This window comes from Dasypus novemcinctus, chromosome 9, assembly GCF_030445035.2.
Source record: "Dasypus novemcinctus isolate mDasNov1 chromosome 9, mDasNov1.1.hap2, whole genome shotgun sequence".
Taxonomy (NCBI): domain Eukaryota; kingdom Metazoa; phylum Chordata; class Mammalia; order Cingulata; family Dasypodidae; genus Dasypus; species Dasypus novemcinctus.
The window spans coordinates 59,048,560-59,066,892 of NC_080681.1; the positions used below are offsets into that span (position 1 = coordinate 59,048,560).

The 18,333-nt window shown below is 37.6% G+C and overlaps 1 protein-coding gene across 4 annotated transcripts in view; it reads left to right on the forward strand.

Annotated features, from left to right (window-relative positions):
• ANKRD13C (ankyrin repeat domain 13C) overlaps nt 1-18,333 on the forward strand; it is a 140,929-nt gene that overhangs the window by 40,970 nt on the left and 81,626 nt on the right. For 3 of the 4 annotated variants that reach the window (XM_004483708.5, XM_004483709.5, XM_058303367.2), the window contains one exon: nt 3,671-3,775. The exons of the other annotated variant lie outside the window; for it this stretch is intronic. In XM_004483708.5, the coding sequence (XP_004483765.1) occupies nt 3,671-3,775 (105 nt within the window). The remainder of the gene's footprint in view (nt 1-3,670; nt 3,776-18,333) is intronic. 4 annotated transcript variants of the gene reach the window in all.

Here is an 18,333-nt window from a genome sequence, read left to right on the forward strand (position 1 = left end):
CTTGTGGTATCTACTCATTTAGGTATCCGCTCATTGTGGTGGTGCATCTTCTACCTCATTGCAGAGGTGTAGCATCTAGCTCATTGTGGCAGATGCAGCATCTGCTCATCTTCTTTAGGAGGCACTGGGATCCAAACCTGGGCCCTCCCATGTGGTAGGCAGGCACTCAACTGATTGAGCCACATCTGCTCCCCTCAGTATCTTCTTCTTTTTTTAAAGACTGTATTTCTTTCCTTTTTCCCCTTCCCTCTCCCCACCTCCCTCCCTGCCCTGCTGTTTTTGCTGTCTGTTCATTTGCTGTGTGATCTTCTTTATCTATTTCTCTTTTTGTCATCTCTTCTCATTTTTTCTCCTCTAGGATTCACCAAGTTTCAATTCTGGGGTCCTCTGATGTGGAGAGAGGTTCCCTGTCACTTGTGCCACCTCAGTCCCTGGTTTCTGCTGTGGTACACCTTGGCTCTCCCCTTGGTCTCTTTTTTGTTGCATCATCACCTTGCTTTGTGACTCATTTGCGTGGGCACTGGCTTGCCATGTGGGCACACTTTCTCTTTTTCTTTTACATCAGGAGGCCCCGGGGATCGAACCCAGGCCCTCTTATATAGTAGACAGATTCCCCATCACTTGAGTCACATCTGCTTCCCTCAGTATCTTCTTTTTTTTTTTTTTGTCTTTATTTATTTTTTTAATATTACATTAAAAAAATATGAAGTCCCCATATACCCCCCACCCCCCTCACCCCACTCCTCCCCCCATAACAACAATCTCCTCCATCATCATGAGACATTCATTGCATTCGGTGAATACATCTCTGAGCACCGCTGCATCTCATGGTCATTGGTCCACACCATAGCCCACACTCTCCCACATTTCACCCAGTGGGCCATGGGAGGACATACAATGTCCAGTAACTGTCCCTGCAGCACCAAAATGTTATAGCTGTGAAGACATTACTTCATACATTTTGCCATTTTGCTTTCTGTTGTTATATCATACCCTTTATTTTTTTCTCCTATTAATCTTCATTTCTACATTCTTCTCCAAGTCTTTTGCCCTTGTTTTTTCCTTTCAGGTTGCAGCACTCTCTTTAGTATCTCTTATAATTCTCATAATTTGATAATGTATTCTATCACTTTTTGCTTGTCTGTGAAGACTTGAAAGTCACCCTCATTTTTGAAGGATAGTTTTGCTGGATACAGAATTCTTGGTTGGCGGTTTTTCTCTTTTAGTACCTTAAATACATCATACCACTTTCTTCTTACCTCCATGGTTTCTGATGGGAGAATGGAATGTAATCTTAATAGAGTTTCCCTTGTATGTGATACTTTGCTTTTCTCCTGCTGCTTTCAGAATCCTCTCATTATCTCTGATATTTGTCATTCTGCATAGTATGTATCTCTGGGTAGAGCTATTTAGATTTATTCTGTTTGGAGTGTTGTAGTCTTTCTTGGATATTGATATTTATATCTTTCATGAGGGTTGGGAAGTTTTCAGTCATTATTTCCTCAAATATTCTTTCTGCCCCTTTCTATTCTCTTCTCCTTCTGGGACACCAGTAATCCGTATGTTTGTGTGTTTCGCATTGTCTTTCAATTCCCTGAGACCTTGTTCCAATTTTTCCATTTTCTTTCTCTTTTTCTGTCTTTTCTGGTTCTGGTGTTCTTTATTCAAAATCACTAATGCTCTTATGTGCATCCTTTGTGTCTTTCATTCCTATAAGGTCTGTTACTTTTCTTTGCTGGCTTTCAAATTGTTCTCTATGTTTGCTCAGTGTCTTCCTAATATCCTTTATCTCTTTAGCCATGTTTTCTTTAAATTCTTTGAACTGATTTATGAGAGTTGTGTGATTATCATTGATTAATTATCTTAAATCCTGTCTCTCTAAAGGATATTTGATTTGTTCTTTGCCCGGGCCATTTCCTCTAGTTTTCTAGTATGGCTTGTAAATTTTGCTGATGTCTAAGCATCTGAATATGTTGGCATATTTACCCTGATGGCTAATTTCTCTCTCTTGCCTACTGTTATTTTTCACAGTTTTATTTAATATGTGGTTCAAGTTATTCTAAGTCTTTAAAATTGCCCAGCTTAAGTTATCAGAATTGGGCCAGGGACTCACTATTGGGGCACAGATTCTTTTCCAGGAATTAGGGTACAGAGAGAACCAAAAGCAGGTTTTATCCATGCAATTTTCAGTCAGCCAGTTGATGGCGCTTGTTAGCCACCTTTCCACGTAGGCGTTTCATTCTCCTTAGTTTTCCTGTGTTTTGTTAACAGTGAGAGCCAGGATTCAAAGTGGGTTTGCTTACTGAATTCACTGAAGCAACCCACTCCCCCCCCCAGCTCCTCATCCCTATTCCCCATATAACACCTGGCAGGCAAAAAGATGTCTGTTCCCTTCTCAATCAACTGCAGTGAGCCAGGGGTTTTACCCTAGCTTAATATCTTGAGGGTGGAGGAGAGGAGTCCTTCCTGGTGGCCATGGGGGTTTGGTAACTCATATTTGTTGCTTTGGGTTCTTCATCTCTCAGTTCATCAGCCATTGGGGAGTTGTGTAGCACTGTCCTGGTTTGCTGACCCTCAAAGCAGGTCCTTTGGATAGCTTTTGGCTCTTTCTCCATGGTTTTTGTGAGCGAGTTGAGCCCTGCCTGTGTAGTTCATTGCCATATTTCCACAATTCCCTGTTAATGTACTTTTAATTAAAACTTTTCCCTTAATCTGGAAGATTCTTTTAACTACTTAAAGTACTGTCCAGATTTCTCCTTGTAATCATAAACAGGTTTTTGCCTTTTTTCATTTTTTTTTTTGAAATAAAGAATTGTAATATTGAAAAATAAGGGTTTATGTAAAAACATTTCTGATCATATATAGTTTCTTTTTTGAAAACTTTTCTGAATTAGATAATTAGCTTTCCATTTGAATTATAGATGAGGAAATGCTCCTTCTAATATTATTAGATTCTAGATAAATATATATATATTTAAAGATTTTATTTATTTAATTCCCCCCCGCCCCCAGCTGTCTGTTCTCTGTGTCTATTTGCTGCGTCTTGTTTCTTTGTCCGCTTCTGTTGTCGTCAGCGGCACAGAAGTGTGGGCAGTGCTATTCCTGGGCAGGCTGCACTTTCTTTCACGCTGGGCGGCTTCCTTATGGACGCATTCCTTGTGTGTTGGGCTCCCCTACGCGGGGGACACCCCTGCGTGGCACGGCACTCCCTGCGCACATCAGCACTGCGCATGGACCAGCTCCACACGGGTCAAGGAGGCCTGGGTTTGAACTGCGGACCTCCCATGTGGTAGATAGACGCCCTAACCACTGGGCCAAGTCCGTTTCCCCTAGATATTTTGATGTAAATTATTCAAGGTTAGTGGATTATCTTTTAGAATATGGAAACATTCTCAAAATACTCGTGGGAACAATTATTAGGGAACATAATTATTTCTTTGCATAGAGATCCATTTTATTTTTTGGTATAGAGAGGATATTTTTTGAATCTGGAGATATGATATAACGTATTAGATAAATAGGAATTTTAAAAATTACTTAAATTTTAATTGTACAGTATCATATTGCTTTATTTATATTAATTTGATTTCTTTAATTTTTACATGGTTTTTATATTTAGAGATTTTAAAAATTGCACGATGTTTAATATTATTATTGCTTTACATTGCAGAGTGTGCCCATTTACTTTTGGCTCACAATGCTCCAGTAAAGGTGAAAAATGCTCAGGGATGGAGCCCTCTGGCAGAAGCCATCAGCTATGGTGATAGACAGATGAGTAAGCAATATAAATTACTGTTGTTGATATATATTCTAAAAAATATGAAGTGATACATTTGAAATATTTTTCAATTAGTTTAACTTTCTATGGAATGAGTCTTTGAAGTTATTTATAAACTTATATGTGAAGTATACACACCTTAGGAACTTGAACATTGGGTAGTGCAGAAAAAGAATTGAGGAAGCATATTTAAAAATATGTTTATTAGTTTTTCTCTTTTTTAAAGCATTCTGCCCTACTAATATCCTTACATTTTTTTATTTATCTAGAATAAAGGATTTTTTTCTTTTTAAGTTGAGACCTGATTACACTTTCTGGCAGCTACTTAATTATTTGGGACATCACTTGGAACTGAAAATAATCACAGTGTTACAATAAATATCTGCTTTAGTCTATACTCTGCTGTAAATGAGGAGCAAGTCTTTCTCTCTTTTGTCAAATGAATGTTTCTAAAAACTGTCATCCATTTTTTCACAATGCAGAGTATTCAATTAATCTACTCTCCCATCTCTATTTTTTTTTTTTTAATTTCACATACAGGTATTTTTTGTCAAACACATCTCAATAGTTGAAAAATTTGTAAAACTTAGATGTGGATCTGTGTGGCAGCATTGTTTATCTGATAATATTATCTCATCTTTTTATAGTTTGAGAATGAAAATGATGAATTCAGTCTAGTCTTATAGAAAGAACATTGGAAAATATTGGCAGTTTTATTAAAGAAAAACATTATGTTGAATGCTCCCTGGATGATACGGGGATCATGTTTTATTATTTTGATGCTAAGTTTGGGGCGCTTACAGGCTCTTTCTTATGTTTTAGCTTGATGTGCAATTCATACATTACTTTTTTTATGGACTTTCTCAACACCTTTGTCAACTTTTAATGGTGAAATTACATATAGGCCTAGAATTTTATATGAGATAACATTACTATATTTAAACTACTAAATGTGTATGTATATATATATATTTTGATATTCGTTGAGAATTAGGAGTAGAATGGAGAGGAGATAAGATGGGCTTCTAGGTTTCTGATCCATGCTGAGATTTTTGTGACTTTAAGGATTCTTTTACTCATGGAATACTTACTGATTTTCAATAATTTTGCTAATGTTCTTAATGTCCAGAACAGTGAGATAACACTAAACTACTTGTCAGAAACTTTTAGATTTACTTCACTTAAAATTTTCAAGATTATGTTGCTTTTGTATCTTACCTTGATTAGCTGGTGGACAGTGATCAGCCCATGCCAATATCAGTGAGAGTTACAGATACAACTAAAAAGACTTTTCCCAATGTATCCCCTATCCATGGTCCCTGGATTTCCTCTAATCAAGATAGTTTTGGTTTCTTATCCACACTGGGTAACTGGAGTCATGTGTGTATTGTATTAGTTACCCTTTATCTCTGGCTGCTAGAACAATGCCTGGTACATTATTTGTTCAATGAATTAATAAATGAATAAAAACTGCAAAGAAAATTAGAGACTATCAAGAAATTATTTTAAGTGACTAATATTTAAGTTTTTACTTATCTTGCATTACATTAAAATTTCAGGGACACAGAGAATTCAATATTTTGAAAAATCGGAGAATCTAATATAACAAAACCTTTGTGACCTTTTTTCTTTTTTCCCCCTGATTTTCAATAATTTTGCTAATGTTCTTAATGTCCAGAACAGTGAGATAACACTAAACTACTTGTCAGAGACTTTTAGATTTATTTCACTTAAATAAAAATTATTCTTAAATGTTATATATTTTTTTTTACCACAACTCTTCTCAGTTGTTGAAAATTTTGTAATATTTTTTCTTATAAGAGTGTGGCAGTTTGAAATTATTTTGTAAATCCCAAAAAAAGAAAGGTTATGTTTTAAAACTAATCTTTTCTGGTGGGTGTGATACATTTTGATTGCATTAAATTCCTTTGAGGGTCCTTTGATTAGATAACTTGGTAAGTTTGCTTTAGGGTTTTTGATTGAACTACATCAATGAGGTGTGACTTAGGTTGATCCTTGTTGGATCTGATATATACCCAGAGACATGGAGAGACACAGGAAAAGTAAGCTGCCGTATTTGATCCTGCCATGTGAAAGAGGTTTTGCCTATAGCCAAACTGCAAAGAGAAGCCTTTGAGAGGCTCAGAGAGCTGAGGCTCAGAGAGAGAAGAGGTCCAGTAAGAGATAAGCCCTTGCCAGGTTTGCCTACACCTGCAGGAAGGTTGAGACTTCAGCAGAGATCAGTGGCATTTTGCTTTGCTAACTTTGGTGAGAAAACACTTCTTATGGTGCACTGATTTGGACTTTTCACAGCCTTGGAACTGTAAGCTTTTATCTCAAATGAATGCCTTTTGTAAAAACTAACCCATTTCTGGTACTCTTAAATTGCAGCCCTTTGGCAAACTAAAACGGAGAGTAATGACATTCATTGTAGAAAATTAGGACATTGTAGAGAATAAAGAAGAAAATAATCGCATCACCCAGAGTAAACATTGTTAATATTTTGTTATATTTTCATGTATTGATCATATTATTCTCCTATTTAAAACCCTTTAATTCTTCCTCTTCTTAGGATGACTGCCAAAATCTCTAACCTGGTTTATGAAGTCTAGTAAGAGATTTTTCCCCTCCATCTTCATCTTTTTCTTTGCACCTGGCTTTCTGTATATCAGCTCTGTTGTCTTTCAGTTTCTCACACTCTCATCACCCTTATATCTTCTTGCTTCTGCTCCAGCTCCTTATAAATCTTCAGCTCTTAGCTCAAATACAAGATAGTCTTCCCTGTACATTTAGTATATCAGAACTTTCTTTGTCATTCCCACTAGTCAGTAAGCTTCATTAGTGTAGGGATTATCCTTTTCATGGGAGTGAGATTTTATATAGAAGGTAATAGAAGTGTAGTTTATTGAAGCTTTTCTTCATTTGAATCTTTGTAGGAATTGTAATACCATTCAAATCCTCTAACTCTGAATTCATCTTCATTATTAATCACTCTTAGTAAAATTCATACAGTATAGGAGTACAAATACTAACCCTCTAAAAGCATATTGATAATTTTGTATAATTGTCTCTGCTTCAATAAGAAATTTTGAGTTAAAGTTATTTTTTAATGTGAAGTCTGAGAACAGGGACTCTCTTTGAATATATTATTGTATGCTACATGTATTTTGTCCCAGCTTTTTCTTTCTGTGAATTTACTTTTTTTTTTTTTTAGGAGGTACTGGGGATTGAATCTAGGACCTCGTAAGTGGGAAGCAGGTGCTTAACCGCTGAACTCCGTCTGTTCCCCAATGACAGATGGCTTTTTTTTGTTTGTTTTTTAGGAGATGCTGGGGATTGAATCTAGGATCTTGTGTGTGGGAAGCAGGTGCTCAATCACTTGAGCTACATACGCAGTTGGTAGTTACTTGAGTGGGCCCATTATATAATTGGAAAAGTTGGGGCAATCCCCATTCCATGCAAAATAATGTGATATTTTGCATAAGTTGTAATAATAGTAGTAAGATTATGTATATATACCTTCCATCTCAGTGCTTCATGAACAGGTCTTATCCATACTGTAATTCTGTACTGTATACCTCTGTATATTTACTTTTTATTGAATTTGTTTTTTTAAACACATTTTAAAAAAATTAGAGTTAAACATGTAGAATGTTACATTTAAAAAAACCTGTAGTTCCCATATACCCACTCCCCACCCTCCCAACCTCATCATTTTTATAAATTGTGTTTTTTTTTAAGATGCATACATCACAAAAAATGTTAAATTAAAAAAACACAAGAGGTTCCCATATACCACCATCCCCCACCCCACTCCTCTCACATCAACAACATTCCGCATCATTGTGGCACACTTAATCACACTTAGCAAACACATTTGGAGCATTGCTGCACCACATGGATAATAGTTTACCCTGTAGTTCACACTCTCCCCCAGTACATTCAGTGGTTATGGCAGGGTATATAATGTCCAGCATCTGACGCTGCAATATCATTTAGGACAATTCCAAGTCCCAAAAATGCCCCCTCATCACATCTCTTCTTCCTTCTCCCTGCCTTCAGCAACTACTGTGGACACTTTCTCCACATCAGTGCTACAATTTCTATTACTAGTCACAATAGTTTCATAGTAGAATATCAGTAAGTCCACTCTAATCCATATTTTATTCCTCCATTCTGTGGACCCTGGGATGGTGATGTCCACTCCACCTCTAGATCAAGAGAGGGCTTAAATTCCACATGGATAATGAATGCATTTCTTCTGCTTGCACTTGTAGGCACTCTTGTTGCCTGGGGTGGTGGTTAACAACCTTCACCTCCCTGTTAGCTGACCTAGGTAAGTCCAACGAACCAGAGAGTAGGAGTTGCAACTCTTCTGAGGCTCAGGGCCCAGCTAGCACATGGGCAGTCCAGAGATTCAAGTTCCCACAATATACACCATCCCTAGCGCCAACCACAGGTTCAGTAAAAGTGCAGAATAGGCTTGTGTAGAAAGGTCACATCTGAGTCCAGCTCTATCACTCTCAGGAGTACAAATTCCAAAGTTGGGCCCACAGACATGGCACAGAACTCCAAATCCATCTTCCATGACCATATACCCTGTGGGCCTCCATAGCTTTCAGGAGAACCAGTACCTAGGGTTGTATCTACTTTGGCTGTTTCTGGGGTCCTGCTGAGGCATGCATAAGTACGACCCCTCTGATGACCTCTCTTTTCGAAGACTCTTAGCCATATAAACTCATTTGTCATTGCCATTTCCCCCTTTTATTCAAGGTCAAAAAGCCATTTTTAACACATGATCATACATGTAGGCTGAGATATTCTGCTGATCTGAGTTGACCCTTTTATTCAGGTCTCTTTCTAGTTGCATCACCAGTTAGTGATTGGTAGTAATCCCTTGGCACCAGGGAGGCTTTTCCCCAGGAGTCATGTCCCATGCTGGGGGGAAGGTAATGCGTTTACATGCTGAGTTTGGCTTAGAGAATGGCTATATTTGAGCAACATGGAGGCTCTCAGGAGGTAACTCTTAGGCACCCTGAGCTCTAGGCCTAGTTCATATTTCAGGCACACAGGCTCGTAAGCATAATCATCAGTATCAAGGGCTCATCATTGGACCATCCTTTCTTGTTGGTCTTTTCCATTGCACTTGGGGGATTATTGCTGTTCCATTGGGGAATGTGACAGAGCTCTCCTGAGTAGGAACTCAGCACTCCCTCAGTTGTTGTTTGTAACTGTACCTAATATGAAAGTACCCTACATATATCAGAACATTTTTATGTCCCCTATATACATACTTGGAGAACTCCCTACCAACAATGTGCCCCCCCATCAGTAACACCGCATACCAGTGTTCCTCCCCTGCCATAGTTGAACCTCTCTGTGGTGCAAAACTTCTTGAACAATGAAGCCTAATATATTACCAAATTCAGTTAATAGGAAAGTGAAATATAGTGCTGGGTTTAAAGATTAGAAATATACATACTATTTTAGAAATACTAAAATAAAGTAAAAATAAATCAGTGTATTAAAAAAATGAAAAATATTATAAAGCTTTGTTTTTAACGTTCTGGCTTTCATCACTGTAGTAGGTGTTGGCCTGTATGACAAGGCACTTTCTTTCATTTCTTCCTCAGTGTCTACATCCTTTCTTTTTTTCCCCTAATTTTTAATTTTGTCTTCAAAAATCTTTTAGATCACATTAATTCACATATACAATATAGGGGACGCTCATATATCCAACATCAAACCCTTTTCTCCCTTCCCCAGCAATGATCTTTTTACACGTTCATGTTAAATTTGCTGCAAGCCAAAGTACAGATTTTGAAACATAGCTATCAAACATGATTCCATTTTGGTTTACATTATGTTTTATATTTTAGACTGTACAAATTTCTAGATTTTCAGTTTCCTTATGTTTTACATTATGGTTTACATTTTAGCTTATAGACTTTAATACATTTTTGTTGTAAGTTGCCATGCCCTATATCCATCATTACATGATCTTGTGGAGCCCTTTGATTGCCCCCCAGTTACCCTGCTTCCATCTGTTCTATACCTCTTTCCCTCTCCCCTCAAGACCCACGGTGACAATCAGTCTTTACTACTTGAGGGACCAGATTTACAGATACTTGCAACAATGCTGAGGACTTGACATACTAGACTGCTCTAACCCATTGGGAGACACTGATTCTCTCGAGGGACACAATTCCCTCTGAGAACATATACACCTTCACACTCATTGTATGGTCTCCATCCATAATTTAATACACCACGACAAAATGAGTACTCACACACTCCCTAGAAGCCTGCCTCTGTGCCAGATGTCCTCCCCTTAAGCACCTTAAACATGTAATCCTTCCTTATTATATTTTCTGAAGAGTTTTCTCAACATTATAATTTCAGCCATATACCTGACAGTCTCCCATATTCAACTGTTCCCTCCAGCCCTCCCCCCAATTCCTTGAGCCATCTGACCCATCCTTCCAACCCTAGCCCCCCTCAAGCCCGCAAAGCCCCACCCAAAGGTATCCCTATGCCCCCATCTTATCCCTTCTCTGTACAGATATTTACCTCCAACTTATCATAGACTTCACCCATGTAGGCATCAGCCTGCAACCTTCGTCTCCCCCCCCAAATTCCTTTAAGCCTATCTTCCAGTCTCTAGCTCTCTAAGACAGCTTGGTTTGCTTATTTCATATAAGAGAGGTCATGTAGTATTTGTCCTTCAATGCCTGGCTTGCTTCATTCAACATAAGGTCTTCAAGATTCATCTCTGTTATGCTATGTGTTAATACTGCATTCCTTCTTACATCTGAGTAATATTCTGTTGTATATATACCACAATTTGTTTATCCATTTATCTGTTGATGGACACTTGGGTGCTTCTAACTTTTTGCAATCGTGAGTAATGCTGTTGTGAACATTGGTGTTTATGTATCTGTGTCTCTGCTTTTTTCTGGGTATATAGCCAGATATAGGATTGCTGGATCATATGGCAGTTCTATAGTTAGTTTCCTGAGGAATTGCCAAACTGTCCTCCACAATGGCCTCACCATTTTACATTCCCACCAGCAGTGGATAAGTGCTTTCCTTAACATCCTGTACAACACTTGTAGTTTTCTGGTTTTTTTTGAGCCGACTATCTAATAGGTATAAGATGATGTCTCATTGTAGTTTTGATTTGCATTTCCCTAATAGCTAGTGATGTTGAGCGTCTTTTCATTGTGCTTTTTGGTCATTTTTCTTCTTTGGAGAAATGTCTATTCAAATCTCTTCCTATTTTTTCATATTCGCGATGTAGGATTTCTTTTTATATGCTGGTTATTAGGCCCTTAATGGATAGATGGTTACCAAATATTTTCTCCCATTGAGTAGGCTGCCTTTTCACTTTCTTGACAAAATTCTTTGAAGAGCAAACATTTTTAATTTTGTTGAGGTCCCATTTATCTTTTTTTTTTTTTTCCTTTGATTGCTCGTGCTTTGGGTGTAAAGTTTATGAAGCCATTTCCTACTATAGGACCTTGTAGATCTACGGTTCTTATCTTCTAGGAGCTTTATGGTCTTGGTTCTTATATCTAGATCTTCTATCCATCTTGAGTAAATTTTTGTATAGGGCATGAGGTGGTGTTTCTATCTCATTCTTTTGGATATGGATATCCAGTTTTCCAAGTCATTCTTTCAGTGAAGTGGGCTTGGTGGCCTTGTCAAATATCAGTTGAGTATATATACAAGGTTCTATATCAGAATCTCAGTTCTGTTCCGTTGGTCAGTATGTCTATCTTTGTACCAATACCTTGCAATTTTGACCACTGTAGCTTTGTAGTATGTTAGAGTTAGAGAGTGTAATTCCTCCACTTTCGTTTTCTTTTTCCTATGTTCTTGGGTGTTCAGGACCCCTTGTCCGTCCAAGTAAATCTCATAATTAGCTTTTCCAATTCAGTAAAAAATGCTGTCATGATTTTTATTGGGATTGCATTAAATTTGTAAATCAGCTGGGTAGGACAGACATCTTAAAGATGTTTAGTCTTTCAGTCCATGAACATGGAATATTCTTCCATTTATTTAGGTCTTCTTTAATTTCCTTTAACAGTGTTGGGTAGTTTTATGCATACAAGTCCTTTACATCTTAGGTAAATTTATTCCTGGATATTTGACTCTTTTAGTTGGTATTGTAAATGGAATATTTTTTCTTGATTTCCTCCTCAGATTGTTCATTATTGGTGTACAGAAATACTACTGATTTTTGCATATTGATCTTATATCTGTCATTTTTGTTGAACTCATTTATCGGCTCTAGAATCTTTATTGTAGATTTCTCAGGGCTTTTTAAGTATAGGATCATGTCATCTGCAAGTAGTGAAATTTTTACTTCTTCCTTTCCATTTTGGATAAGTTTTATATCTTTTATCTGCTCAGAGCTCAAGCAAATACTTCTAATACAATTTTTAAAAAGATTTATTTATTTATTTATTTATTTATTTATTTATTTATTTCTCACCCTTCCCCCCCACCCCATTATCTGCTCTCGTTGTCCATTCACTGTGCATTCTTCTGTGTCTGCTTGTCTCCTCTTTAGGTGGTATCAGGACTTGATCCTGGGACCACCTGGAGTGGGGGAGAGATGCTCAATCTCTTGTGCCACCTCAGTTCCCTGGTCTGCTGGGTCTCTTATTGTCTCTCCTCCGTGTCTCTTTTTCTTTGTTGTGTCATCTTGCTGCTCCAGCTCTCTGCTTAGGCCAGTATTCCTACATGGGCCAGCACTCCTGCATGGGCCAGCACTCTGCGTGGGCCAGATCTCCACTCAGGCCAGCTTGCCTTTACCAGGAGGCCCCAGGAATTGAACCCTGGACCTCCCATATGGTAGATGGGAACCCAATCGCTTGAGTCACATCTGCTTCCCCTAATACAGTTTTAAATAAGAGCAGTGACAATGGGCATCCTTGTCTTGTTCCAGATCTTAGAGGGAAAGTCTTCAGCATTTCACCTTTGAATATGATTTTAGCTGTGGGTTTTTCCTATATAACCATATTGAGGGAGTTTCTTTCTATTCCTATCTTTTGAAGTGTTTTATCATGAAAGGGTGCTGTACTTTGTCAAATGCTTATTCTGCATCAATAGAGATGAGCATGTGATTTTTTTCCTTTGGGTTTGTTAACGTGGTGTTTTGCATTAATTGATTTTCTAATGTTGAACCATCCTTGCATACCAGGAATGAAACCCACTTGGTCATGGTGTATAATTCATTTGATTTGTTGTTGAATATAATTAGCAAGTCTTTTGTTGAGAATTTTAGTATACAGGTTCATTAGAGAGATTGGTCTGTAGTTTTCCTTTCTTATGGCATTTTTATGTGGCTTTGGTATTAGCATGATGTTGGCATCATAGAACAGTTAGACAATGTTCCCTCCACTTCTCTTTCTGGGGGAGTTTTATTGCTGTTAGTTCTTTCCAGAATGATTGATAGAATTCATCTGTGAAGCTATCTGGTCTTGGGCTCTTCTTAGTTGGGAGACTTTTGATGACTAGTTCAGTCTTGTTACTTATGATTGGTCTGTTGAGGTCATCAATTTCTTCTTTTATCATTGTAGGCTGCTTGTGTGTTTCTAGTAATTTGTTCATTTCATCTAAGTTATCCATCTTATTGGCATACAGTGTTTCATAGTATCCTCTTATGATACTCCTATTTCTGTGGGATCAGCAGTGAGATCCCCCTCCTGGTTTCTTATGTTTTGTATTTGAATCTTCTCTCTTTGTTTCTTTGTTAGTCTAGCTAAGGGTTTGTCAATTTTATTAATCTTCTCAAAGAACCAGCTTTGGCATGTTGATTTTTTTCTAGTGCTTTCTTATTTTCAATTTCATTTAGCTCTGCTCTAATCTTTGTTATTTCCTTCTTTCCTGTTGCTTTGGGATTAGTTTGCATTCTTTTTTCTAATTCCTCCAGGTGTGCAGTTAGATCTTTCATTTTAGCTCTTCTTTTTAATATAGGCATTTATGGCTATAAATTTCCCTCTTACCTCTGCTTTTGTTGAATCCTGTAGGTTTTGATACATTGTGTTCTCGTTTTCATTTATTTCAAAGTAGTTGCTGATGTCTTTTGCAAATTCCTCTGTGACCCACTGATTGTCTAAGAGTGTGTTGTTTAACTTCCATATCTTTGTGCCTAATCTGCTTCACTGTCCTTACTGATTTCCAGCTTCATTCCATTGTGGTCAGAGCAATTACTTTGTATAATTTCTATCTTTCTGAATTCATTGAGAGTGTGATCTATCCTGGAGAATGATCCATGTGTGCTCCAGAAGAATGTATTCCCTGCTCTATTTGGTGGTAATGTTTTGTATATGTCTGTTAGGTCTAGATCCTCTACATATTATTCAGTATCTTTGTTTCTTTATTGACCTCTGTTGAGATGTTCTGTATCTGTTTCTCCACTTAGTTTTTCCAGTGTTTGCCTCATGTAGTTTTAGGCATCCAGGTTAGGTGCATGAATGTTCATGATTCTTTTTCCTTCTTGGTAGATTAACCCTTTTATTAATATATAGTGTCCTTTGTGTCTTACAATAGTTTTGCATTTAAAGTATTTTGTCTGATATTAGTATAGCTACTCTCACTCTTTTTTGGTTATTGTTTGTATGTAAAATTATTCTCCAACCATTTACTTGCATTCTCCTTGTATCTCTGGGTCTCAGGTAAGTTTCTTGTGGACAGCATATAGATGGGTTGTATTTTCTTTATCCTTTTAGCCAATCTGTGTCTCTTGATTGGAAAGTTTAATCCATTAACATTCAGTGTTATTGCTGTCAAGATATAACTTACATTAGCCTTAATTTCTTTAGGTTTATATATGTTACATGTTTTTTTATTTCTCTTTTTATCTTTTTAACTATTCATAGTAGTAATCTTCCTTCCTACACTCTCCTACAACCCTCTTTGTCTTGTGTTTTTTTTTCCCCTTTCAACCTGCAGAATTCCCTTTAGTATTTCTTGAAGGACAGGTTTATGTTGACATATTCTCTTAATTTCTATTTATCTGTGAGTATTTTGAACTCACCTTCATTTTTGATTGCCAGCTTTGCTGGATATAGAATTCTTATTGAGCTTCTTTTGTGTATGTTGGATCTCTTTTCTCTTGCTGCTTTCAGTATTCTCTCTGTCTTGAGCATTGGACAGTTTGATAAGTATATGCTCGGGGTAGGCCTGTCAAGATTTATATTGTTTGGGGTGTGCTGTGGTTCCTGGATATGATGTCCATATCCCTCAAAAGAGTTGGGAAATTTCCTCCATCATTTCTTCTGATCCCTTTCCCTTCTCTTCACCCCCTGAGATGCCTATAATGGGTATGTTGGTATGTTATGTGTTGTCATTCAAATTGCTGTTGGATTTTTTTCTGTCTTTTTATCTATATATTCTTCTATCTCTTTGATTTCAAATGTCCTATCTTCGACGTCACTGATTCTTTCATCTTCCTGTTCATATCTGCTGTTATGTATTTCCTGTGTATTTTTGATTTATTGGATTGTGCTATTATCACCATCAGATCCCCTATCTTTTTATGTATGTTTATTATTTTTACAGTATACTCCCACAGTGTCTTTTTAATATCCTTTGTCTTCATTAAGTTGATTCATGATATTTGTTTGGACATCCTTGATTACTTGTTCCACATTCTGCATCTACTACTGTTTTTTTAGTTTGTTCATTAGACTGAGACATGTCTTTCAGTTTCTTAGTATGGCTTGTAATTTTTTGTTGGTGCTTAGGTATCAGCTTATCTTTCTACTGTAGGGTTTTATTTATTTATTTATTAGGTTATTTGTAGTAAGGTTCCCTTTTAACACTTGGTTCTTCTAATTATATATCCTTGTAGTTGCCTTGTTCCCTTGAAAAAAAAATTAGCACTGTAGAAAAGGAAGAGAAAAGAGATAAAAGAACAATTTTAAGAATAATAATAAAAAAAGCTAGAAGAGGAACCATGTAAGAGCCAGGAAAATAAGTAGTATGAGTAAAATATAAAAAAATACTATGGATTAAGAATTAAAAAGGTGGAATTAAAAAACAAAACAAGAAAAAAGATAAAATATACTAAATTAAAAGGAAAGAACGATGAAAAGAAAAAGAAAAAAAAGGTAAAAAGAAAATATGTAGACCAAACAAGAAGAGATGGCATGATAGAAAAGTAGTAGAAAACAGAAGATGGTGAATGATGGAATGAAAAGAAATAAAGTAGAAAAGTAAGTAAAAGGAAAAAAGAGGAATGAAAGAAAGGGAAAAGACAACAGTAAAAAAGTGAAAACAAGAAAACAATTCAGGAAAAACAAGATTCTCTGTTAGGCCTCTAGGAACCATCTCAGGCTGCTGGTGCTCATGGGTCCATCACCCTGCATCCTGTCCTCCACAAGTGAGGTACCAGTTTTAGCAAATAAAATAGAACAACAACAAAAAAAAGTGATTAAAAAGTAACAGATCAAAAAAACCTAAAACAAAATCTCATTCTATATGTTCCCTGTCATATGGTGCCACCTGGGTACTTAATAACCCAGTGGATCACCCTCTGGATCCCTTCTCTTAGGAGGTACTTGCAATCAAACCACAGACCTCATATATACAAGGCAAAAGTTCCTACACTGAACTACACCTACTCCACAGATTAAGTAGGCTTCTGAAAACTCCTTTACCTCTTCGTGCCCTTTAGGTGAGTTGGGCTTCTAATAGTTTGCCAAAGCTCTGCTGGTTAGATGCCTCTCTCTGCCCCCACACTGACCTAGTTCCTCTCTCTCCCTGGCTTACTGGGTATGACAGATTGCTTGATCATATCCCATTCCCCATCTCCCTGGGGCCACTTAAGTGCTGGCTGGGGTCTTTTTTTGAGATTCAAAGTACTGACCAGACTCACTGAAAAGAAACCACCCTCCACCTTCTGCCAGACTCCTCTTCCTCCCAGGGAATGTTCTTTCCCGCTTAGTTGACTGCAGCGAGCCATGGGTTTTACCCAGGTTACTTGGCTTCAGGGTAAGGTTCATGTGCCATTCCCAGCCACAGGGGTGATTAACTCACGGTTTGCCTTTGGCTTCTTTGTCTCTCTATCCCACTCCCTCCAGGATGATGCATAGCATTCTCCTGTTCTGCAGATCCCCAAAGCAACTCCCCTTTCCACCCTTCCTCCATTGTTTTTGTTTTTGTTGTTGTTGTTGTTCTTTTAAAAATTTATTTTTTTAATTTATTTACTCCCCCCACTTGCTGCTTGCTTGCTCTCTGCTCTCTGTTCATTTGCCATTCACGTTCTTCTGTGTCTGCTGTGTCTGCTTGTCTCCCTTTGTTACATCATCTTGCTGTGCCAGCTCTCTGCGGGCATGGGCCATCAGCTCTCCGTGGGCATGGGCCAGTTTGCCTTCACAAGTAGGCCCTAGGAAGTGAACTCAGGGCCACCCATATGGTAGCTGGGAACCCAATTGTTGAGTCGTATCCTCTTCTCCCTCCATTGTTTTTTGTGAGAGACTTGAGCTCTTTCTACCTACTTTGATGCCATCTTCCCCGAAGTCTCTAAGCTGCAATATCTAAAAACACAAGTGCTACATTACCTGTCTTTTGCCCTAAACTCTATGAACAATAAAGACTCACCAAAAGGTTGATAATGGAGCTTGCTGGGGCAATCACTGCAGCTATAGAACATCCAATACCTTTAAAATTTGGGCACAAATATGAAATCTGGAGTTCTTGTGAAAGATCAGTCAGAATCCATGGAACTTAAAAATGGTTTCAGGCAAGTTTCTGTCGGTGCTTCTTTGAATTTATGGGGACAGATCAGTGAATCCTTTAGCATGAGCAGAAACCTTCTAGATACTGATTCCAGTGCTGTTTACTGTACAGTTTAGACCTGATTCGAGATTTTAGCAGCACCTGAGGTAGAGCCCCCTAGCAGCCGCTATCCTTTACACCAAAGACTATTTGGTTCCATCTTAGGGGTTGGAAAATTCACGATGCATTTCATAATCCTAATGTATACTTCAGGTTACTAAACCAAGCAATATGCTCTGTCAAGGAACTGTTTCCAAGACAAAGCAATAAAAGACCTTATTATGGAACATGGAATAAGCATTACTCAAATAAAAAATTACTGAAAGAAATAAGATTATTCCCTCCCCCAGTCCCCTTTTCCCACTTGGTGGATCCAAGCTTGGTTTAATTTAATTCGTGGTTACCGCAGAGTACAACTAAAGGCTTAAATTATAAATCACAGCTCTACACAGATTATATGATCACATCAATTCTTTAGAGAGGCATGCTTCAGGAAGTCTAATATAGCCAAAGCCTACTACAAAGAGTAGTCCTTAAGGGTGGGGCACAGGACAGGTTAATTAAGGTCACTTAAATCTTCATCTTTTACAGCGCATCAGAACCCAGGTAGTTGATTTTCTGTGGGATTTCTGGTAGGAATCCAGCAGAGCTGGTTTTTCTGTGATGGTTAGGCTATTGTATCAATTCATCCAGATAATGTGCCCAGCTGTTTGGTCAAGCAAGCACTGGGCTAAATGTAATACAAGGACATTTATGGCCTTTAG